The 25,923-nt window shown below is 33.5% G+C and overlaps 3 protein-coding genes across 3 annotated transcripts; 1 reads left to right on the forward strand and 2 right to left on the reverse strand.

Moving 5' to 3' along the window:
* Positions 1-15,554, reverse strand: LOC134686296 (fucolectin-5-like). Its single transcript, XM_063545963.1, has 3 exons — positions 15,248-15,554; positions 9,220-9,465; positions 1-402 (listed from the first exon to the last, which is right to left on the reverse strand). The coding sequence occupies exons 1-3, from the start codon at positions 15,312-15,314 to the stop codon at positions 203-205; spliced, it is 513 nt and encodes a 170-aa protein (XP_063402033.1). The 5' UTR covers positions 15,315-15,554; the 3' UTR covers positions 1-202.
* A 442-nt stretch (positions 15,555-15,996) lies between these two features.
* On the forward strand, positions 15,997-18,117 carry LOC134687526 (P2X purinoceptor 7-like). The gene is made up of 3 exons (XM_063547897.1): positions 15,997-16,412; positions 16,838-17,059; positions 17,388-18,117. The coding sequence occupies exons 1-3, from the start codon at positions 16,210-16,212 to the stop codon at positions 17,542-17,544; spliced, it is 582 nt and encodes a 193-aa protein (XP_063403967.1). The 5' UTR covers positions 15,997-16,209; the 3' UTR covers positions 17,545-18,117.
* LOC134687525 (uncharacterized) lies at positions 17,729-22,231 on the reverse strand. The gene is made up of 8 exons (XM_063547896.1): positions 21,610-22,231; positions 20,178-21,105; positions 19,811-19,938; positions 19,269-19,458; positions 18,879-19,124; positions 18,525-18,696; positions 18,162-18,313; positions 17,729-17,910 (listed from the first exon to the last, which is right to left on the reverse strand). The coding sequence occupies exons 1-8, from the start codon at positions 21,952-21,954 to the stop codon at positions 17,729-17,731; spliced, it is 2,343 nt and encodes a 780-aa protein (XP_063403966.1). The 5' UTR covers positions 21,955-22,231.
* Between the last annotated feature and the right edge of the window lie 3,692 nt (positions 22,232-25,923).

Consider the following 25,923-nt stretch of genomic DNA (forward strand, 5'->3'; position numbering starts at 1 on the left):
ATTTACTACTATGCAATCAAATAATCAATTTAATAACATTAACTAAAAGCAACAGTAGTATACCGCTGTTCGAAATTCATAAATCGATAGAGCGAAAACAAATCGGAGTTACAAACCAGAACTGAGTAATTTAAAAACGCATCAAATAAAAGAGAACTCTAACTTTGTAATTCATCAGGTTTTTTTTTAATATGGATCAGTTTCAAACAAATACCATCACCTCTGCCAGTTGAAGATGGTTAGTTCCGTTGATAGATACTTTAACATATTGACCGCTCATATTCTGGTTACAATGGAATACCAGGTGCTCACCGGTCAGACCCGGACCTGTGTAGTGAATGCACAATGCCATGTCATTTATAGATGGTCCAACAGTGATGTCAAGGTTTCGAAGACGTTCGCCTGTATAAAGAAAAGGAAGTTTTGAATTCAAAACCTTTTTAACTTAATGATATGGACCAAAAACTTTTTAAAGCTCATGGCTACCATATAAAAACTACCAGAATAGTAAAATGAATAGCCATTTACCACAAATATAGAACATAGTTGTATCTATTTCTTTTATTCAAAGGAAAGATTGACTCGTTTAATATACTCAAAATTTACAAAGGAGCATCGAAATCACAAGTTGTCGCTGAACAGATAACCAAACAGCCCCATACGAGTGGGGGATAGGGATAACAATTAATCAACATGTTCATACTACACGTAAAGATCATAAACAATCATATACCAATAACTTTCGATTTCGATTTCCGCAAAAAACTTTTGGTTTTAGTGAAAATCATTTGTGCGCTTAGGGACATCGTCACTTCTATTCCCATGTTGTCAGTTTGTTTTATATTTACGAGTTTGACTGTCCCTTTGGTATCTTTCGTCCCTCTTTTTTTGAGCCAGTGGTTTGAAAACTGTGATGCTATATAATTACATGAATTATTTGGCAAATTGAATTATCGAAATTGACAATAAGCACTGCTGTCATTAGAGACTTTTGATAAAGTACCTACAGAACAAACACAATTTCTAGTTAATCCAGCAGAGACGGCATGCATAAAGTTGAGTCCACAAACGTAACGTCTTCAAATTACCGAACTCATTTACGAGGTCGGCATTTCCCCCAAGATATCGTAAGCGTAACAAAAACACGGGATACTTAGTTAATAACATAATTTTAAACATAAACGTTCAACATATTTCTTTTTTTCGAACAACAAATCACAGCAAATGCACACTCTGGAAATCTTAATAAAAATTATGCTTAGAGCAGTGTAATGGAAATAATAAACGACTGTGCCCTGAACCCTATTCAGAAAATAGCGTTTTAATGTCATTTATTTTAACTGTGATAGATAGCTGGACACGTAAAAAATTGAAGTACAATCAATTTGAAACTTAGTAAACATGTTCCCTATGATATGATATGTCTAATTGTAATGCAACTTGAGAGACTTTCCCCAATTTTCACGGTCAATTGAACCTAGAAAATGATAGTGCGGATGGGGCATCCGTGTACTTGGGACACATTCTTGTTTTATATTTTATAGATTTAATTTTGATAATCCTTTTGATTTTTTGGATTTTAATGGAAAGCTTGAATCATTTGATCATAAAAATAAAAAAAAACTTTAAGAGGAGAACCACGACACAACGGGAACACAACATAAATATTCAACACACACAGAAACGAACTATACTATATCAATGGCCTTTTTCCTGATGTGGTACAGGACATTTTAATAAAATTAAATTGAGGTTTGGATGTGGTTTTGTTGCATGCCAAACATCCCGCTTGTATGGCAATGTAGAAATGTATACCATACAAATAAATGGGAGAACCTTTAAGACAGAGAATTTACAATAATTCATACTTTTGCAAGCAGTTAATTTTTATACAATGACTATAATTTTTTAAAGATATACATGATAAAACCGAAGTAGTGACTAACTACAGGATAAAAACGGATACACAAAATATCTTTAACCAGCTCATAAAACTTCGCAGCCGAGTTAGCCAAAGTGATAAACGCACAACGTGACGTCACATTTGAATTTCTATAAATTTTTCAAAAATATGATAGAATTAGGATAAAATTCAAGACTTGTGGTAGTAATAAAATAATTAATTTTATTATCTAGCTGTGTCGGCGTTTCTTTTAAATCAAACTGTAAACAAAATAAACTCGAAAGTGGTCTATTTATATTGGAATCCGTACACTGTTTGAATACTATTTCAATATTTGATCTTTATCATACAAAACATAAGTTTAACATCATCATCAGAAGCGACTATCATCTATATAAGAAAATGCCAGCTTCAGAATTTTGTTGCGACTAGACGATATATCTGCATATTGCAGGTGATTCCGGAATGCTGTTGTAAAGAATATTAAGTTCAGTAACATAGTAATGGGAAAGTTAAAGTCCTCTCTTGATGTAATGGGCTTTATTGATTTCCAGATGTGAGAAACAGACATAACTATATTAGTGGCGCTTAAAACAAAACGGTCGAAATGACAAACATTTGCGATGTTTAAAAGCATTAGACACCAAATATCCTAAAACAAATATCAATACAAAATTGATGAGTACTGGACTAATGATGCCATCGGGTAACCGAACTCACGAAGTGGTATTAAATCGACCCCGTTATAAATCATTAAACTCAATTGTACAGTGTGTGATAACGTTTTGATTGCTTTATATGTACGACTCCATTTGACCGCACATTATGATCCCAAGGGTGACTGGGGAATAGATATATGGTCACTTGGTCTTCTCCCGACCGTCAGTAAAATGCTTCCCGAAGTGGGGCGTCCGTTTTGGCTGTGCGGGATGTATCAATTTTGCAGTCACGTCCGGTCAGAATGGAGACGTTAAAGATTTGCTCTTTGCACGTTAAGAAACCTTGCAACAACTCTTTGAGGGGTCTGTAGGTGGCCTGTTGCAAGGCAAAATATCTGTCCTTTACCAATATACCCTCATTTTCCAGTGGCAGTCCAAATTTCCCCGACTATCATCCCGAATGGCCTCTATTTTGGCAAGACCTACCTATTGTATTTATTGATAATTTGTTATCGTCCTGAATATGCATGAACTATTTGCCACTGGACGTTAAGCAAATAAAACCATTTGAACGCACTTTAGAACAATACCAGGAAAATAATCTATGATTCTTTTCGCAGTGTTTGTAGAAATAAACTTTGTGTCCATGTATCATTCATGAAAGGACGAATTTTCGGTATAAAGTCAATAACTTTGTACAATTTTGTAGTCCAAACTTTCTATTGCTTTAAAGGGGCACTAGCTACGAGATGAAGAAAAATATAAAATATAACTTGTTTTTGTTAAATCAATAATGGAAGTGAAATACAAATTCGCTTCAAGCAGCCAATTTAATACAAGTCTCACGGTGGGTATGGTTGTCCTGCGAGAGAACGTACTGTGCTGGTGATTCGGTCCTGACGGGTGCTGGTGGGTCCTGATTCTGTGCTGGTGGGTTTGTTTACATTGTATCAGAACGGCAATAAAACGACTGTTTTGTTGCTTAATTTTTCTCTGATGCGTCATAAGTACCATGCAAAGTATATTACAACAATATTATATTGCAAAAGTCGTGCAAGTTCGTTTAACGGAATTGTCCTGACGCGGTGCTGGTGATAAGAAAAACGGTCCTGGTTCTGTGCTCCGATGTCCTGGTTCTGTGCCTTTATATTTTAGTTAAAAGTGGCATATATTCAAGATCATTGATGCTTTACTGTTATTGACTAATTAACTGTTGCCTGCTTTCTTGAAATTAACATTGTTTTGAATCCGTTTACTGTTATTATGCAAGAAAAAATACCCCTATTTTTTAAATTTTTTTTTAAATTAACTGTTATCTTATTTATTGGCCTGTTAATTGAACCCTTCTTGTCCCCTTTTAAGATAAGAAAATGTGTTTACGATTTTCGGGATTACGATCATTTTGCAAGATCACCAAAATACGTTGTAATTTATACAATACTTATATAAAGTAGATGATGTGCTATGTTTGTTGTCAATGAACAAATTTCCATAAGAAACCAAAGGAAGTATATGTTAATAACCATACGTCATCGTAATACCTTCAACAACCCATTAAATAAAAATGTAAAAGGTTTTGCATAAAAATGGAGAGCAAAAATATAGAACAAAGAACTTTCTGAGCGTTTGAATCATATGTCTTTAGCAGCTTAAATCACATTTTTTTCTGAACAATTGAGTGCTGACTATAAAAATGACAATAGTATTGCGGGTTTGTTTGGGTTTTTTTTGGGTTTTTTTTTGTGGGGGGGGGGGGGGGGTGATGGGGATAAGTAAGAGCGAGGTTGCAGTAAAAGTTTTAAGCTTGGAATAGTTTCCCGTAAGATTAAAAAGTTGTATTTTAAAAGAAAAATGTATCTTATACCCATTAATAATCACTTGCTGTATCTGTAAGATTTTTTCAACATAACTTTTTTGTCTGAACGGTTATCAGGTGTTTTTTTTCGAAAGTTCGATAGAACACTAAAGCAAATCACTATTTTATGAAAGGGCAGACTAGACTATATCAGAGAATGAAGACGAGATAACCTAGAGACCACTATAAACAAAACTAAGATTTCTTAGCTTTTTCATTTCAAAATTTCAAAATAAATAAATATTTTTGATAAAGAATTACGGGGGAGGAAGTGAACAATGTGTCCTACTTTACTATATTTAAATATTTTTATGAATAAAAATCAAATGTGCCTTAATTATAATTGAAAATGAGTAAATGGAAAAAATACATAACTAAAATACACTTTTATTTTAATATTGGTAATATCACTAAGCTAGCTTTTAAGTTTTGTGTGTCAAACACACCATCTCTGTAGTAATGACTCCATACTAATTTTTTCACTTCATCCATTTTTTTCTGCATTTTTTTATATTGTGAATTCTTAGTATTATAATATTTAAATGTAGCCTTAATTTATGTTTAAAAAAAACGAATCTAAAGCCAGATATATCAAACATTTTTGTTTCCATCTATCCGTTTTCAGGACAGTAACAATCAATGTAAACACGCCTGGAAAGTAAAATGCGTACTTGGCTGTCTGTCATCGATCATTTTTAGACACCCTCCTAAAAAACAAACCGGGGTGGGGGTTCAGAGATGCAAATTAAGTACTCAGATCAATATTTTATCTTTTCGTGTATGGTTATGACCCCTTCTGTGGCTTGTCAATTACGAAATGTGCAAACTGCAAAAGTATTAAAACAGCACAGACAATGAATAATAGAGACATAATTTTGTACATATATCAAGGGGAAACTTCTTGCAAAGCATTATTATTTATAGTTCATTACTGTTTTTAGTAGAAAAAGAGAATTTGGTGAAAAGAAAATCACTTTTTTTGTAGAAAATTCACAGACGTTTGTAAAGAGACTTTTGTTATGTTTAGCATTGGATCAACGCAAGGGTACATTATCCTTAAAAATCTATTTAAAAGTATTTGAAACTAACGTTTGCTTTGTTAATTGTGCATTTCAAAAATCCCTAAGGGTTACTGGGAAATAGAGATATGGTCACTTGGTCTTCTCCTGACCGGCAGTAAAACGCTTGTCGAAGTGGGTTGTCCGTTTGGCTGTGCGGGATGTATCAAGTTCGCAGTCGCGTCCGGTCAGAATGGGGACGTTAAATCCGATGTCTCGTGTAAAGAGAGTGCCACGCTCTTTGCACGTTAATAACCCTTGCAGCAACTCTTTGAGGGGTCTGTAGGTGGCCTGCTGCAAGGCAAAATTTCTGTTCCTATCCAATACATCCTCATTTTCCAGTGGCAGTCCAAAATTCCACGACTATTGGCCTCTTTTATGACAAGTCCTACCTATTGTATTTATTGTGAACTTGTTCTCGTCCTGAATATGCATGAAATATTTGCCACTGGACGTTAAGCAACCAACAATCAATCAATCAATAGCTTCATACTACGAATTGAGTTTAAAAAAGAAATTCTTAGATTAAACACCTACATTTAACTTTAAAAGGTCATAACAGTTTAAAACAATACAAATCTACACACACACAAAAACTGGCTTAATTTCAAATAATTACATTAGATGTATGTTTCATTATGATACTTTATTCTGATTGGCTAACTGGACATAACGTGTTATTCCGTAAGCAATTGCATTGCTCAATAAAACTTTTCATTCATGATAACACGTGGTCCCAAAATAAAGTGCACAGGTGAATTAAATAAAACAATAATAAAATTCGTGTTTTCATGATCCTGCATTTGTAGCTAAAAGAAATGTAATTATAAGTATTGAATGCTTCTTTTTGTAACTTTATAGGGTTGTAAAAGCGTTGACCGTGTGCACATTTTTAGAATGAAGCGCTTCCGCGCTTCATACAAAATGTACTACGGTCAACGCTTTTACACCCCAATAAATTTACAAAAAGAAGCATTCAATTCTTAAATGGTTATCAACCTGAATCGCTATAAGATCATATATAAGCTCACCTGTGTCGAGGGGTCGTGTGAGGTTCATGTATTGTCTTGGCGTCCGCAATTACAAAAAGATCTTTTCTGAAATTACTTGACCAAATGTTACCAAATGATTTTTCAAGAGTGAATCTAGAAAAAACAATATTCATCAACAAACATGACCACTGTCTGTTAAAATGTATTCGAGTATTTAGTTACAGCCGATGCCATCGAGTATATAGGCAAACATAATATCTTTGGTTAGCTTGCTTGTGAGCTAAACCGTATCCTCCTTTCGAAGTAGCCTGGTCCTACAGACAGAAAGATGTGTCATTTGTCGGACTAGTATACTCTTAAAGTAGGGTAGTTTACATAACCTAACAATGACTTTTCTGTTCATCAAGCAATATAACCAAAGATATTCCCTTTGTCTTCACACTCATTGAAATCGGCTTTAATATTGCAAAAGTTCAAGCAATTAGGGCAAAACTTTCCGAGTAAAAAAAATCAAAATGTCTATCCACCTTGCACATTTCAGAACATTCAGATCAGATAACGAAACTGGGTCCAGCAAAAATTTATAAGCAATTTAAGATTTTGACCCTCACAGTTTCCATTCACCTTCCATTCATGATAATTAAATTGAACTGTAAAACATTTCTTGGTACCTTCTTAATTCCTTTATAAGTCTCATGTAAACATAATTATGACAATAACTGTTATGAGCACAAGATTCACTGCACACTTTTAAAGTTCTGCTTCATCAAACATTAAAATGTGAACTTAAGTTTTGACACGATTGAGATTTTTGTATATGTGAACATGGTTTATCTACTAGTTGAAAATGTGGCTTTGAACTAGCGTTCAGTACCTGCGAGCATTGATTTTGTTGTTCAATAATGTGTGTCTTTGTGTAATTATTTAATGTGATATATTGTTGTTTTGGTACACCACTGTAACAATGAAGGAGGAAATGAGGAGGGTTGGTTGGGTGGAAGTGGGGAGGGGTATGCGGAGCGCTGACAAACATGTCTATGCGGCATGGGCTTTGATTATTGTTGAGGCATCAATGTAAGGGGCATTTAATATCTTAATAAAACTATTCTTATTTTATATACTATATATTGTTCTCTGATATTGGACGAAAGATGTTGCCCTTTTATGTAATTATGTTATACAAGTTACGATCATTTGAAAACACATATTAAACAGCCAAATGGATGCACAAGAGCTAAATAGGAGTAATAGATCCTATTGACAACAATTATCTGCCCAATTTTATTGATTTTGTAACATTTGTTTCAAATATGACCAACTTCTAATCCAAAATCACCAGCACCGTATCAGGACCCACCAGCACAATGACAGGACCCACCAGCACAGTATCAGGACATGAGAAAATTGAGAAAATGCTATTTTTTTATAAATTGCAATGTTTTTTTTACAAAATAGTTTTGTCGTGTGGATTGCGGTATAGAAAGCGGACTCTATGAGCATTTTTGTTTTATTTTTTCAGTTCAAGATTTTCTGAAAATGAGCATTTTTGTGTTACGCTTACTGAAACAGTTTAGAGGGTCAACTTTTCAATGGTTTCTATATGAACCCATAAGAAATAAAATTGAAAAATCTCAACTGTTTTCTTTCATTTTTTATTAGTGAAAACGTCAAAAATCATCATTTTCGTCTTTGTTTACATTTTTTCATTGATCACCAGCACCCGTCAGGACCGAATCACCAGCACAGTACGTTATCTCGCAGGACAACCATACCCACCGTGAGTCTGCAAAGCATGCACAACAAAGAAAACTAAACTTTATCAAAACAAACCTCACCATCAATCGGGGATGATATAAGACGCCCCGGATGGTTAACTATACTTTATCTACACGTATCATTCGTCGAGTAGATCATGCAAATACAAGAGATATTAATGATACCAAAGGTACACGGCAGTCAACTAATATAACATTGATTGCGTCCGTAAAATTTTGTGAGGAATTATTGCAATTTCACCACTTTGGACTCTTGCTTAAATATCATTGTAAGCAGCAAACCTCCATGGTAGAGAGTGCAGTCTCTTAAATATCAACTCGGAGATACAGACTCCATGTGCAAGCGCTGCCGGAATGTTGATATACAGAAATATAAAGCTCACTGTTGGGAAGCTTAAATGACCTATCGTGTCATGAAGCTTATTTCTCAACCGACTCTCATTAGCAACCCTTAAATCTAAAATAATGAGATATGGTATGAAGAGTTCTGATGTGGTAGCAACCTCATTTGAATAAAAGAACAACTCGTTAAGAAGAGAATACAGTTCAGTACTATGGGAATTCCGATGTTTTTAAGTGTTTCGAACCTTACAACTGTGTTGTCAATACTGAAAACAAACGATAATCTTGATAGTATTGATTCAGATAGTTTTTTTGTTTAAAAAAAGGTTATGTTTTACAAAGTACGATTGATCCTTTTCTAAAATAATATACCTTTATCTACGTTTGCCATTCTTTTTAATGTCACGTGCATAAGATCAATTTCTATCAGACACTGATCAATTTATCATTTCAAAGGCTGAAATGACAAACCTCCTTTTACTGTAATTAATTTGTCTTAAAATTGATACTAATATTCATTTTGTACATCACAATGACTCAATTTGTACTGAAGTTTTCACAGGTATTCACCTCTGTTAGAAGCATGTATCATAACGTGTTCGCTCACCTTATTTTATTCCATACAATTTACTCACCACAACAATCAGGTCTGTTCATTATTTCAATCCGTTTAATGTTATATACCAGCCCCAGATCTACCCACCAATATGGTAGATATTCAAAGCTGGTACTAGAGAAAGTAGCTGGGTTTCCATCAATTGCATAGTCTGTAGAGCAACATGTATTGTTTCTCCAGGAAGTTGTGTTACTCCAGAGGGAACTTTGATTACTTCCTTTTAGTAGTGCAACGTTTGAAATACCATCATCTTGTCCTTGCAAGTCTATGAAATAAAAGGATACTAGTCTTTGCATCTAAATAAAATATTATTTTCATGATTCATCAAACCATGAATGTATCAAAGTTATTTTACCGGGAAATCTAAATTCCCTGGTTTCTTTCACTGGATATATGTTTTCACCAATTTCATCAATGGTACAAAGAAATTTCTGTAATTAATTTTATGAAACACCTAATGATGTTATTTCTGTCCTTCATCTTTATGGTTTTACTCTGCTCAATAAACATGTGAATGTTATATCCGAATCTTCACGTAGGCTTCTATAAGAAATAATACTTTGCAAAAAGTCTTTCAAGGAAAGCATGTATTCCCTATTCATTTAACAAATCCTCATTTCCAGTAATATTTCAAAGGAGTAAGTGTTGTGAGGGCCTTAATTGGCTATTATTTCAAATCTTTTATTTGAGAGTGAAAACATTTTACTTTTTAATAAAATTTGATCTGTGAAGATGCATTACTCTTTGATAAACCCAAAACAGTGTATAAATAGGCCAAAAACTGCCAAAGTGTTGTTCAAGCCTGCTGCTTAGGGTGTGCCTCTTTCTAGAGTACACTGTCTAGCTATACAACTAAGTCTGATTTTTTTAAGTTTCAGTGTTATGATGACGCTAATGACGACGTGACGAAGAAGACAATGTGATAAGAGACGTTCCCCCTAGAAAAAAAACCAACAAACATCTTACTCTTTGTGAAGAGACGAGAAATTTATGTCTGGTTAAAATAGTTACCTAGTTATCAAAGGTGACAGGATCATAATTTAATGCCCAAAGAAAGGTACCAGGATTATTATTAAATACGCAAGACGTGCGTTTCGTCTTCATAAGACTTATTAGTGACAATCATATCAAAAAAGTTAAAAAGGCAAACAAGTAAATGTTGAGGAGCATTAAGGAACCAAAATTCCAAAAAGATGTGCCAAATACGGATAAGGTAATCTACTCCTGGGATAAGAAAATCCTTAGTTTTTCGAAAAATTCAAAGTTTTGTCACCTGTTAATTTATAAAAATGACCACATAATTGATATTCATGTCAACCGAATTGCTGAAAAGTGTGCCCCACCAATACATGAGAGGTTGTTAATGAATATATCTGATTGAAAAATTGAATTAAAGATGGCCAAATTATTTATATTCATGTCAAAACCAACGTGTTGACTATATGGCTGGTTATACCCTCGGGGACGAAACGTCTACCAGCAGTGGTATCAACCCAGTGGTGTAAATAGTTATCAAAGGTACCGGGATTAAAGTGATATGACAATAACCTTTTGTGGGCGTCAAATAATTATTTATTTCAAATAAATTGTAAAGTTTTATTATTGATGAATTGAAATTTTGACATCTTGCTCATTATTCAATATTTTATGAGATATAGATACAATGGATAAGCGTTGATTCTTAAATAGTTATCTCACTCGGACTTGGTGTGTCAGTGTAAGATCACCCCGATGGGCGGAGGCTAACTAGGGATAACTATTTTACATCCCAGCTGTTTTAGATTAGACGATAAAACATTTACAATTCATAAAATGTCGTTTAGAACGCCACACAACCATTATTTTATACTTTATATATTACTTTATGATTTATACCCTTTATGACCCTCGAACACGATAAGAAGATGTCAAACAATGCCACCTCGCCCCACTGGTTGTTCTGGTGTAGTGGTATGTGTCGTTCCCAAGGATTCAAACTCAAGACCTTAAATACATGCTTGAATTCGAACTCAAGACCTTAAATACATGCTTGGATTCGAACTCAAGACCTTTAGCATATCAAGGCACGACACATACCACTACACCAGGACGACTCGATACGAGTAATTTAACATACGTAAAGGAAGCAACATGTATTTATTAGTGGGGCGAGTTGTCAGACCTATATTCAGTGGGGGTTACACCCTTTTCATTTATAAGTAAGTTGTCAGACTGAGTATTTAATTTTATTATACAATTTTTCAAAAGTGGGGCGAGTTGGTAAAAAGAGTGGGTCAATTTTTTTGAAATAAAGTGGCGATCAAGTATGGGCCGATTGTCCAGTGGGGCGACTTTCCATTGTTTATTTCTACTCATCGTGTTCGGGGTTATACAGGGTATACATTTACATTTATAGTAATATATAAACATATTACGTGGAATGTACCTTGTATGACCACCTCTTGCATTTATGACCGCCTGACACCTCCACCGCATGGAATCAATAAGACATCGAATAAAATCTTGAGGTATGTTGTTCCATTCCCTGAAAAGTGCTGTTCGGAGCTGGGCTAGCGTTTCCGTTGTATTTTGGCTATTTCTAATTCGTCGTCCAAGTTCATCCCGAAAATGTTTAATTGTTGATTTAATCTGGAGACATTGCTGGCCAAGGCAATACACGAATATGGTTATTCACCAAAAATGTCATCGAAATGTGTGTCACGTGACAACGGGCGTTGTCTTGCTGAAAAAAGTGGTAAAAACGATGTCTTTGGAGAAACGGAAATCAAAGACATATGAAAATCTAAAATATGACCTTGAACTTTGACCTTGACCTATTTTTCTAAGTTTGGACCCAGGGGACTCAAATAAAAACATTCCAGGGTTATACGGTTAACAACTAAAGCCAGAATTTCGTCCCTATACCTTGTTGCATTTAGGTGTACCAACGATGATTTTGAGTTCGGGGTTTTCCTGGTAGGTAATTCCGCCCCGTTCCATGATTCCGCCACCAACAAACCGATCTGTTTCCAGCACGCACGCATCAGAAAATCGTTCATTGCGTCTCCGGAAGACCCTGACCCTGCCGTCACTGAATTTCAAGTTGAATTTAGCCTGTGGCGCGACTGCGCATGCGTAAGGATAGGTCCCTTCAATGGACGACGAGCTCTTAGACCAACTTGATGTACATATGTAATCTGTTACGAACTGTTTGATCAGAAATTCTGTTGTTATGTCTTTCGTGGATTTGTCGTACAGCTTGTGACGCGTTTACAAATCGATTTCGAAGATGAATGATGCGGATGTGTTTGTCTTGACCGTAACGTCGTTTCACGTGGCCTGTCACTACGGGGGCGATCATTTGTTTTGCTAGTATCTCTAAGACGAGTCTTAAGCCTAACAATAGTCATTCGAGAGACATTAAAATGATTTGCACTTGCCAACATCCCAATAGCTCGTTCTCTCTCATTTAGGCGTAGACGGGGCATTGTTTTACGTGTAACTTTTCAATTTTTCAATGCCACCTTTTGTTCACAATCGTGTTCGTGTTCGACACACTTTAAATGACAAAAAGGACAACTCGATTCCAACTTTATACGGGCAAATATTTGAAAAAAAGGTTATTTGTTTGAAATCAGAAAAATTACGTCATGTCATTTCCGATATTTATATAAATGAGTAAATTTGATAGATAACTTATTCAGGTTACTAGTTTTAATCATGAAAATATTTGAAATTAATATATTTTCAAATTAAAAACCAATGTAACGTTCATTTTTTTTGCCTAGTATATAATGGTTGTGTGGTGTTCTAAACTAGATTTTATGAATTGTAAATGGGTTTTCGTCTAATCTTAAATAGCGGGGATGTAAAATAGTTATCACATTTGGACTTGGTGTGTCAGTGTTAAATCACCCTCTGGAATCTGGCCATCGGGTGATCTTACACTGACACACCGCGTCCTTGTTGGATAACTATTACAGAATCCTTGGTAAATGAATAGGCTGACGTCACCACAATGGTTTATTACATTTTCCTTCTGTTTTGAATAATATTGTAAAGAAATACTAGTATCGATTCTCTGAAATGGAACTTGATTTCCCTTAACGTGTGTGATGACGTTTTTTTTAATTGTATTGATAATACTTTGTAGTAACTATTGTCCGTTTTAATAATTTAGGTACTAGTATTTATCTACATTGGAACTGGTAGGGTGGGGTGCCATATCTTTCCATGTTTTCTTCAGTTTATATTCAGGTCTTGATGTTTTTGAAGTATACTGATATTTCTATATGAAGATAACTTCAAATGCAAAATATTCTTAGCTTGAAAACGTGTTTGTTTTGAGTAAAATCATTTGAAAAGTTGGATTAAATTTAAAATTATTTTTTTGTCAACGGGGGACACATATTCGCCGTTTTTACATATCTATTTAAAACCAAATAACTGCAGCTTTAAACAATATTTATCAAATAAATTTCATTATAGACGAATAGCAGACATTTGCAAGGTGTAAAAAAACTAAAATTTAGGGCAATCAGTCAAAGAATTACTAAGAAATGCTTTTTTGAAATCGTTTTTTCATTCATGAAATTGGCCGAAAATCGTTGTCCATTTTTCGGTCCTTTGCCGTAAGTGCCGAAATTTAGTCTCATTTTCAAAAATAATCATATTTGTTATAAAAATATAATTTAACGGCATATTTCTCCCATTTATGATTTCAACCATCCTTTGAAGTTTTTACACCTCAAAATCATAAAACGGCGAAATTGTGTCCACGGCGAATATGAGCCCCCCACTCTAAATGGTAATTTAAATCGGTAAATTGGTTTACCTAAGAATAAATACGGCGGATAATACAGATAATACTTCAGCAATATTTTACCAGTAGCAAGTAACACATGCCAACGCCGAGCTATTTCAATATAATAGATATAAGAATATGTGGTATGAGTGCCAATGAGACAACGCTCCATCCGAGTTCAATTTTTAAAAGTAAACCGTTATAGGCCAAGGTATGCCGTCAACACGCAGCCTTGTCTGACACCGAACAGCAAGTTATAAAGAGCCCCAAAATTACTAGTGTAAACAATTTTAAATGGGAAAATAAATGGTATAATCTATATAAAAATTAAAAACGAGAAACACGTATGAAGCACATAAAGTATAGATAGAATATACCAGACCAAGCAGTACGAGGAGACTATGTCCATAAAATGTGGATATATTAATTATTTTACAAATGAAACTTAAAAAATACTTTACAACGAATCTTTTGATATTGAGTTTTACCATTTGCCGATTTCGAAATTTCCAACTAGTAAACTATCAAGTATACTTTTCTACTATCTAGTTTCTTTAATTCAAGATAGAAAGTTGATGATATATATTTTTTTAGACTAGAATACTGTTAAGTTATATAATATTTATATGTACTGTGGAATGCATATCAAAGTAACTATAAGTTAATTTCCTTTTAAAAAGTTTATTATTTTTACAAACATCGATACGGTAGGTTTCTATCAGAAAACCTGTACTCCAATCTATCCTTTTATATGAAAGTCATTACCTTACCAGATGATACAACCTTTCCAGGGTGTATACAGATTACCAGGTTACCACGATATCAGAGTCAGACGCTACCAAAGAAGGGTAACCAGTTCTAACTTTTAGTTCTTATATACTCGTACAATCTAACAAAACATATTTTCATAACAACACACTAAGGGATAAACAAGAGTTTAACACTAAGACCTAACCGCTCGGTTTTCGTTACATCATGTTTTGTGTAATTTATTTTGATTAATTATACCCCATTAACTTTGTCTAGCGCTCTACATTTGGAGAAAATAGTTAAAATTTTCAAATTGACCTTTGAGAGTGAAACTTTATTTGTACCTCATCGTGTTTAACTTAAATACAAAAAATCAGCCCAATATCTAAAGACGTTTAGAAAAAAAATTCGTATAACAATGATTTTGTGTGGACGGCAACTATATTATTATTATTATTATTATTATTATTATTATTATTATTATTATTATTATTATTATTTAATGTATACTTACCAATTGTATAACATTTAGCAGAGGTTTTAGTTGTGACTGTATAACTGTTCAATCCTGAAGTATCCATAATACATTCGGTAGTATTTTATTATATGCGACAACTCTGCAAAAATCTTTCTTAATGCATTCGTCGAGACACTGTATCAAAGATATCTTCTTTATAGAGAGCAAATTTATCGAAGTCAATGCACAGTCGCCAACAGTTTCAAAGTTTGCGAAGTGCAATAAACACTCCGACATATACAAGTTGAAAACAAATAGATGAATACTTTCAAGATACTTCATTCTATTTACACTCACAAAAGTCTAATAGATGTTCTATAACAGTGAATAAGTTTCACTGTGTTACAGACTATTAAAAAATTTCGTTTAGCGAATCAAATCAATTTTCCTTATTAAATGAAAATATTTTGTAAATGTTTATAATATCAGATTAACAATTGATACCTTTAATAATAAAATTATAAATTGGTTTTAAGTCACTTATATTTTATGTATGGTAACGGAAATATGAAACCATTATTTGAGTCTTATATTTTACATGTATGTATAGAAACGGAATAATGAATCCCTTATTTGAGATAAATACTCACATTTTCCTTTTTGATTTCGTACTAAAAAAAAATTAATCAAATTCAGTTCAAGGAAGTTGTGTTATAAAAACAATTGATTATTCAATTTTTGAAATTAAAGGACACCGGCCACTTCAAACAATCATTTGTAAAATAAATCGTAATGGGATGTAAACATCGTTAATTTCGTAGATAAGAGTGTAACACATATCGTATGTCTATAAAAACAGGTTGTATCAGCTTGAAATAATCCTTCTCCGGACATTGCCGATAATTGCCGACATTTAATAAGCAACTTCCCGAAGGAGTGCGTGACGTCACTTGTGTTGTTTACATCCGCTAGACCACGAGAATCCTACTATTTCTAACTAAAATTTAACAAAGTATACAATGGATTTCGACGGACAGGACAGCGGCGATGAGCCATTTATAACTGCTGTTGATAATATTCAACCGTATCAGTTCGAGCCTGTTGTTCATATTGAACAAAACGAAGTGAGCAGTCAAAACCAATCGGACTCCTCTGAGGAAAATTCTGAAGCTGAATCTGACTCCTCTGACCTGCAAGACAGCCGGATGGATAACTTGGCATGGTATGATTGATTGTCTAATACTGTCTAACATGATTAAATACTTCACATTACCAAGCCTCCTAGATGTAAACGTTTTCGTTCGTTTTTTGTTCTTCAACAAAAAAAGGGGGGTTGGCATGTATATCATACACATGTGCCTACAGTACTATACAGTCGCATATTTAACACTTCCTTACCTACATATAGAGTCAAATAAGACATAGAAACTATAAGTTTTAATTCAAAAAAAATATTCAATTGACACAATAATATTGAATTGATGTTAAAATGCATCATGCTATTCTTTTCACATTGATGCATTGTAACTTTTTTTTATGAATTACTTGACAGTTTTTTTTTTATAAATTTACATGATAATAGATCTTACTGAGGATTTATTGTAAAATAGTCAAATCTACATGTACGTTGTACAATAAATTTCCCAGGTGTGACTGTAACCACTGCGCTGCAATGCCCACTGTGGATGAATGCCTCTGTTGCAAGGAAGTTGGTCCAGTTGCAGAAAAAATGGAAGATGAGGACCTCGATTGTATTACAGATCATGAGGGGTTCACTGGAAACTGTTTAAATAGACATGTCATTGAGGTCTCTTTGTATGACTTTGTTGAAAGGCAGGGACCAATAGACGACAATGAACCAATTCATGAGTAAGTCCAATTTAATATTGATGATTAAAAATAAATTTAACTTCACAACTATCATTTTTTATTTACAATTTTAATCATAAACAATATAAAAAAAAAGTCAAGACCAAGCTGATGATGAATTGCAAAAAGCTTAAGGCTAAATAAATAAATCTGAGTAAACATACAAAATATACATGTATCATCATGAAAATATGAACTCTCATCTTGATCACTTTTTTAAGCATACTGATATATCAGTTAAAATAATATCCTTGTTCAAGCTTTGAGTATCACTGTATCACTTTGTAAAAAGAATATGAATAATTTGTTTAATATGCTATTTTTTCAGATTATATAGATATGTTGCTTACAGACGGTTCACTCGTTGGATCTGGCATATACTTGGCAAAAAAAGAAGAAAGGTGATACCAGCATGTGCAGTATTAAAAATTAGGGAGGCATTCCCGTCTGAGGACTTTACTGGATTCAAATATGCCAGGCCATGATCATTTGAAAAAAAATCATTGTGGTTAAAATCTTGGTAAATTTCATGTTTCCACAAACAGAGCTTTGAAAGATAAAAACACTCGACTACATGATGTAAATTGTGGTAAATACAATTCAAATGGTGAAGAGTTATATGGAACAAAGATCGCAAAACATATTTAAACAAATGTACGAGAAATGATGTCAGTTTCTAGCAAAACGACTTGTTCGATGTCTTATTAGCTCCTCCTTATCAAATTGAGGGTTTGATGCTGTTAGTGGAGGGAGTCTCTGATATACAATGTTAAAGTCCTCTAAGGCTTCTTTAATGCTTGATAAGTTATTTCGTCTGTCAAAAGTTCTTTTCAGAAGAGCTCCAACATAATCTACAAGACAAATAGAAACTATATGTAATAGCTCAGCCTCTAATTTACATAATTAACCGTGCAAATTTATAGATGCAATGACATTACTTGGATGTGCAGTCTGCATTTTTAGAATATTAACTTTTTCGATTCCAATAGTACAAAAAGAGATTCATAATACTGTAAATAAACCAACATTATTACAAAATAAATGTCTTGCTTACTGCTTTTTATGTTTTATTATTGAACCAGAAAGTTGAACGAAATTTTACCATAGGTCGCTTGAACTTTCTGCGGTTTGACAACACATTGCTCTCCTTTTTTTGCTTTAGGGTACGACTTTTTCCATTTCAGGATGCCTGCTTTTGTGACAGCTTGCTGTCTATTTCCATTCTCATTGTAATGCAATGCAGCAATATAAATTCTGGAGAAGAAGAAAAAACATTACAAAATTATTATCAAATTTTAAGATAAGGAACCTACTAAACTTTTAATTTATTGCTTCAAAGTTTAAAATTAGCCACTGATGAGTTTATGTGTATACTATGTGGTGACCATGATTACAGTACAGGTATACACCTTTCATTAATTTGTTTGGTATAGGTTATTTTGACATATTGTACACAATCAATTACCTTGCTTTCATTGCATATTGGAAGAAGTGGGTGTTCTTTGGTGCATACTGGTTCACAAGAGAGTGATACACCTCGAGGCCATATGTCTGGTGCACTGGTGACAGCTTTTTTAAATCTTTTAGCAAGTATTTGCTTTCGATTACTTCCAGAACAAGTTTATGAGATTTGGAACCTAAAAATTAAAATAAAATATAATTTATTAAAACGATAATTTGGGCTAGATGCAAACGTTTAAACATATATGGCTACAAATGATGAGGCATTTTCTCAAAAATAGTACAAAGCCATGAAACACAACAAGTGTCCCTTTTTCATAGAACATGAAAACCATTTGTACTTAAGATATTTGTTTACCTTGTTTAAGCCAAGCTCTTTGTTCCTCAAGCTCTCCATGGATACATTGCGGAAATACATCAGACTCATGGACATGTTTATTCATGATGTGGTTTGAAATTGATGTCCATTTGTGTATTTTTTCGTTCTGATCTTCCCCACTTGATGCAGCCACCCAATATGTATGGTTAACAATGCTCTTTATCCATGGTCTTATGTCTCCTGTGTCTTTTTTTTTGGCTCTGGTTTCCAACTTTTTTGATATTCCTGCAAGTAATGGAATAAAGAAAACATTTTGAAATGTATTTTTTATCAACAGCCTAAGAGTATTGCAGATTTATAAAATATGATTTATTCACAACTTGATAAGATAATACAATTAGTTCTAGTATGAAATTAATTGAGTAATACCTTTTGCTATATGCCATACATCGAAATAATGATTTATTTCTGGATGGTTGTCCTTCATGAACTTCTTAATCATAACATGTCTATCTGTGACAAGTGTTGAGACTTCAATATGGTTAGTGTCTATAAGAAGAGATAAACCCCTCTTAAGTCCTTCCAATTCCATATGGGTTGACCCCTTAACTTCATTGGACTGAAAAAAATAAGCAAACACTGAAATTATTTGTCAACATGATTTATGAAAACAATAAGATTTGGGGGAAATTCATGAAATACTGGCCACTGGACAACATCGATAAATCTGTAGTAAGTGTGTTTAACTATTTCCTTCTAAGCATTTATACAGATCTTATTTAAATCTGAAATATATATACATATAAACAATGAGATTTGGGTTATATTCATGAAATACTTGCCACTGGACAGCAACAATCAATCCATTTTAAGTAGTATGCATGTTAAGCTGTATTTATTTGTAATCATTTTAATACAGATCTAATTTAGATTTAAATTGAGAAATCCATCAAGAGTTAATTAATGCAAACCTGAACAAGCTGAATGTCCAATATTTTATTTGTGTTCAAGTCCATCAGAGTGTAACTGCCATATTTAGCACTATAACCAGGACTGTCGCACCTTCCGTCGCCACCAAGTACTACTTGTTTATCTGGACCTGCAATATTAAAAAGGGTAATGCGTGAAGATTATAACACTCTTATTCATATAATTAACAATAAAATTATTCTGTACAGAATATATATTAACAAGATACCTAATTTGACAGAGGGAGAAAATGAGGATAGAAATAAACATATTCCAAGAATAAATAAAAAGATACGTGTATTCCAGGAAATAAATAAAAAGATATGTGAGTATATTAAAAGAGGTGACACTACGAAGAAATATACATACCTTGCAAGGAAGCTATTAGATCTGCTTGCTGGGAGTCGAATTCATAGATAACTGCACATGATGTGTATGCTGTTTGCAGTCTTCTAACCGAGCGTTCACTAATGCCTTTCAGTTTCATTTGATCAAACAGTCTTACAATCTTTGCTGTATTATTCCCGCTAAACATTATGGCACTTGCAAGCAAAAGATTTCCCCATGGTAGTCTTTCATGACAGTTTTGGGATTTCCACTTGTAGACGTGTCCAAAAGCACATACAGAAGATGTAGATATCATTGTCCCTCTACTGAATTCAATAATTGGAATGCATCGATTGTTACACTCTCTACATACTGATAGTAACTGAAATAGTGCTGTTTCAGAGACCATGTAATACTTTTCTTCAACTGGATCATTACATTCTTCCATTCTGTAATTGCTTGTTTCTTCCTCATCGTCAGATCCATACTCATCGTCTCCATCTTCTTCCTCGGACTCGTTATAAATATAATCCGGATCATTATCATATTCATCTACATCATCTTCATCATCATCACTCTCATCATTGTCATCCTTGTTTTGTTCGGTCGCTGCCGGTGCAAGGCTACTGCTTGTAATTTTTCCGATTATCGTTCTGTTCTTCGATGTGGCGACTTTACTTGCTGAATCAATATCTGAAGGGTTACACTGAATGCCTTTAGACTTTCTCTTGGGTTTTAATGTTTGGTTTCTTCTAGTTCTCTGCGGAATGGGATCTGTTTGATTTTTCTGTATTTTCATGTTTGTGTAATCGGTGTTAAAAGATTTTGACACAAATGTTTTTGGTATATCTACCGGAATTTCTACCTCTTCCTGAATCTCCATACTGTCAGCTGCGGGTGGCGATTCAGTTTCAGTGTCAATGGAGTCGACGGACTTATCTAATGATTCATTAAAGGCCTCTTGAAGAACCTATAGTAAAATTAAATTTTTATTTTAAAAATTGCTTTCATCAATAAATTATACATGTATAATTCACCTTTTTGGTCGTTGTATTCGGGAAAGGACCGGGTCGTAGATTTCCTGTGGAATTGAATTTGTTTTCTTTAGTTAGACTCACGAAACCTTTACTCGTTTATTTTATTTTATAATAGATTTAGAATGTCAATATACGGACTTCTTCTACAAGCGACTGATTTCAGAAAAAAAAAGTTTACGAGAAAAATATAAATCCCAGAAGTCCTGAACATTTTAGTATGACTTTGATAATGTTTTATTGGATCGTTATATAATGTAAATGGATGTATATACCTTTTCATGTAAATAAAATAAATGCTTTGACAATTTTTACTTGAACCAAAACGGGAAGAAAGATATACAAATATAATAAATAATAATAATTAAAACCATACAGATAAAACCAAAAACATATTTTTCACAAAAGTTTCAATGGATAATAAAGAGAATCAATTGTACCTGACGTTTCTGTCTTTTTTCGAAGGCCGACCTAGGCTTTTTAGGAGAAGATGGTCCTTTTTCTGCATCTACAACTACAGGAATGTCGGGCATGGCGTCATCTTTTAGAGCTGCCTTTGCACCCGGATATCCCAATTCTGAAAGTCTTTCAGGGTGCCTGCTATACTGATTTAGGGTAAAATGTTTAGAACAAATTCTGCTGTGCTTAGACGGTGTAAAGTCCTGTCGTTTACAATAGTGAACCCAAGAACGATTTCTCTGAGAATCTTTCGGAAAAGTAAACCAATATATATTTTTGTCACATTGAGAATTGCTATTGCAACCGTAAACCACACAATACGGCATATTTACACTTATATTTACGAAATAAAAAAATAATTACTTCTTACTTTTAAATAATTCTACTACGTGAAGATTTGTATTACATAAAACTAAAACATGGATGTAATATGAGACATGAATGGAACCCTATACTCATGGAATTTCTGTATTATCTATATAGTATTACCACTGAGAATATACAGCTGGTAACACAAGTGATGTCATAGCCGTGAGCCTCGTTATCATGTCTGAAAATATGCATACAAGGGCGATCAAGGCCATCTGTGTATACATTACTGATTATCACATTCCCTGATAAGAAATACACATAACAACATGAAGATATCGATTTTATTAACTATAAAGGTTTTATTTTACACATGATTGTTTGAAGTGGCCGGTGTCCTTTAAAACCAAATAAAAATAAGCTACTGCTTTTTTCTGAAGTTTTTATACTCACAACTGAATTTTACGTCGTTTTTATGAAAAAAATCAGAATCGCTGTACATTTCAAGTTTTAAATATTGCATGTTCTTTTTTCTTTTGCTTATAAAATTGCAGCTTTGTTTTTATGCTTTTTATTCTTCATATAGTTGAAGCGTTTCCCTCGAGTTTGGTCTGTAACCTGGGTTTGTTTTTTTCTCAATCGATAAATGACTTCTAAACACCGGTATACTAGTACTGTTGCATTTTTTTCGATAAAAGTACATTTCTCTCAATGTATCCTCTCACATTGCACTGATGAAACTTAGTTGGTAATATATGGCCATTTTACTTAAAACAGATTCAGTACTAAGAAATTTTTCAAGACCGTATGTGGGTTGCTGTGTTATAAGCAAATAGCATATGGACCAGAACGACTATCTCAAAAAGTCAAATAAAAACACAGCTGAAGGTCATACGATACAGTTTTGATCCCACGTTGAACTTATTTTACAAACATGTGCATACAAGCTCTTTTTCACCTTAATGTTTTAAGAATGTAATAAACACAACCGGATGTTTTCCTGCAGATGTCGAATCATGATCAGTTGCGCAAGTATGGACACTACATTTAAGCTTACGACAGCTCTACATTTGGATTGTGAATGAATATTTAAAATAGATTATTATCTAATTAATAAAAAAAATATGTAAGCAAATCTGAACCACAAACACGATTATGTAAACAATAAACATTAACACACGTAACAAAAATATGATACCATATAGCAACTGTGACATCTACCTCAATTTAACACTCATGTCATATCTAGTGCCCCTTTAAGACATTTTGATGTTATTATTACGGGTTCATTGGATAAGTTTGAGTTATTTTCCTTTGAATATAAAAATGGTTTTACATAGTACACTTACATTAGAAATGATAAAATTAATGAAAAAAGTCTAAATTAGATTTGATGTAATACAATGTATATCTATTTTCGAGTTATAATAATAGTTCCAAATATTTTTTCTTTCTTTTATCGCACACTAATATAGATGTCACAAACTTAATCTACACAATGTAATGTAATGAAACATATTCTTTAATAAGATATATATTATTTTCTAGATAAAAGAATAAACTTCATAATCAGAGCTCTACTTCATAATTTTATTTATTCATATGTATAGCATTATGAAAATTTGTTTATACATAATACTAAATAATCCGACCAAAATTCTTTAAACAATTTACCAAAGTGAAGGGAAAACATCAAAATGTTATCTATCATTTAATACGATGTCTTTTAAAATGACTTATATCCCCTTGTACAGAAATGGATGAATTCATCAAAACTTGAATTCATTCGAAAGGAAATTAACTCAACAACAAGAAAAGCGAAAATCTTGAAAATTGAACTTGATCTTCATTTAGGCACTGGAAACAAAATATATAAACTAATAAAAAATCTTTAAAGCGTTCTCATGTCCATGAAGAAACACTGTTTGGCAAAAAGACTGCCCGCCCGCCCGATAGCCCAACCGCCTGCCCGATAGCCCACCCACTAGCCTGACATCCCCAAATCAATAACCGACTATTTTTTCTTCGACAATCCGGTTTAAATTATGACTTCATGTGCTACGTTAAATAAATTGGATAGACATTTAAGGTTTCTACTTATTTTTTTTTCTTTTCAGTCCGACTGATAAAAATCAGTTGAAAAAAATGCATCTTTTCCTGATATGTAGTGTCGTATTTCTCCTCTTATATTTGATGTGTTTCCCTCAGTTTTAGTGTGTAACCCGGACTTGTATTTTTTTCTCAATCGATTTATGAAATCGAACAGCGGTATACTACTGTTGCCTTTGTTTATGTCATAGTTTGACGTCGCGAAAAATAACAATTAATATTGGCAACGTAATTAGCTCCCCTGTGGCTTTATCGGTTGCCAAATTTACACACTGTTGTTTGACATCAGTTTAGAACTTTTGCTTAGAAATACCTCGTGATCTTTAATCTTTGTTTATAAATAAGAGAAAATACATTGGAAATACTAATAATTTCTTGTGTACAATATGGAAATTAGTATGGCGTTAATTATCACTGAACTAGTATATATTTGTTGAGGGGCCAGCTAAAGGACGCCTCCGGGTGCGGGAATTTCTCGCTATATACATTGAAGACCTGTTGGTGAACTTCTGCTGTTGTTTTTTCTATGGTCGGGTTGTTGTCTCTTTGACACATTCCCCAGGTCCATTCTCAATTTTAGAGTTGTCCTTCTTGTCATACTAACAGTTCACGATAACTACCAAAGAATGACAACATAAATACTACATTTAAACAGTAATCAACTAAAAATTTACACCTCACGTGTACATGGAAATAATTGCGTTTCATATGTGTCAGATTTGGCAAGCAAATTCAAACACTATGAGGGTAACGGACATATATTTTAGTACTGCATCTACTTTCTATATTTCAGTGTGTTAAGTAGGATAACGTAACTATCACTGCTTCCTATATTTCATAGTTTCCGGTAGGATAAGGTAACTAACACTGCTTTCTATGTTTCAGAGTTTCCAGAAGAATGTTAAGGTAACTAACGCTGTTTCTTATATTTCAGAGTGTCCAGTAGGATAATTTAAGTAACACTGCTCCCTATATTTTTAGAGTATGCAGTAGGATAAGGTAAGTAATACTGCTTCCTATATTTCAGAGTCTCCAGTAAGATAAGGTAACAAACACTGCTTCCTATATTTCAGTCTCCAGTAGGATAAAGTAATTAAGACTGCTTTCTATATTTCAGAGTCTCCAGTAGGATAAGTAATTAACAATGATTCCTTTATTTCAGTGTCCGGTAGGATAAGTTATTAATAATGCTTCCTATATTTCAGAGTGTCCTTTTAAGGTTGCCTTTGATTTGGTTATTAAAACTGCTTCCTATATTTCAGATCTAGAGTGTTCAGTATGATAAGGTAACTAATACTGCTTCCTATATTTCAGAGTCTCCAGTAAGATAAGGTAACTAACACTGCTTCCTATATTTCAGTCTCCAGTTGGATAAGGTAATTAACACTGCTTTCTATGTTTCAGGGTGTCCAGTAAGATACGGTTACTAACACTGCTCCCTATATTTTTAGAGTATGCAGTAGGATAAGGTAAGTAATACTGCTTCCTATATTTCAGAGTCTCCAGTAAGATAAGGTAACAAACACTGCTTCCTATATTTCAGTCTCCAGTAGGATAAAGTAATTAAGACTGCTTTCTATGTTTCAGAGTCTCCAGTAGGATAAGTAATTAACAATGATTCCTTTATTTCAGTGTCCGGTAGGATAAGTTATTAATAATGCTTCCTATATTTCAGAGTGTCCTTTTAAGGTTGCCTTTGAATTGGTTATTAAAACTGCTTCCTATATTTCAGAGTGTTCAGTATGATAAGGTAACTAATACTGCTTCCTATATTTCAGAGTCTCCAGTAAGATAAGGTAACTAACACTGCTTCCTATATTTCAGTATCCAGTTGGATAAGGTAATTAACACTGCTTTCTATGTTTCAGGGTGTCCAG

Source organism: Mytilus trossulus, chromosome 10 (genome assembly GCF_036588685.1).
Source record: "Mytilus trossulus isolate FHL-02 chromosome 10, PNRI_Mtr1.1.1.hap1, whole genome shotgun sequence".
Classification (NCBI taxonomy): Eukaryota; Metazoa; Mollusca; class Bivalvia; order Mytilida; family Mytilidae; genus Mytilus; species Mytilus trossulus.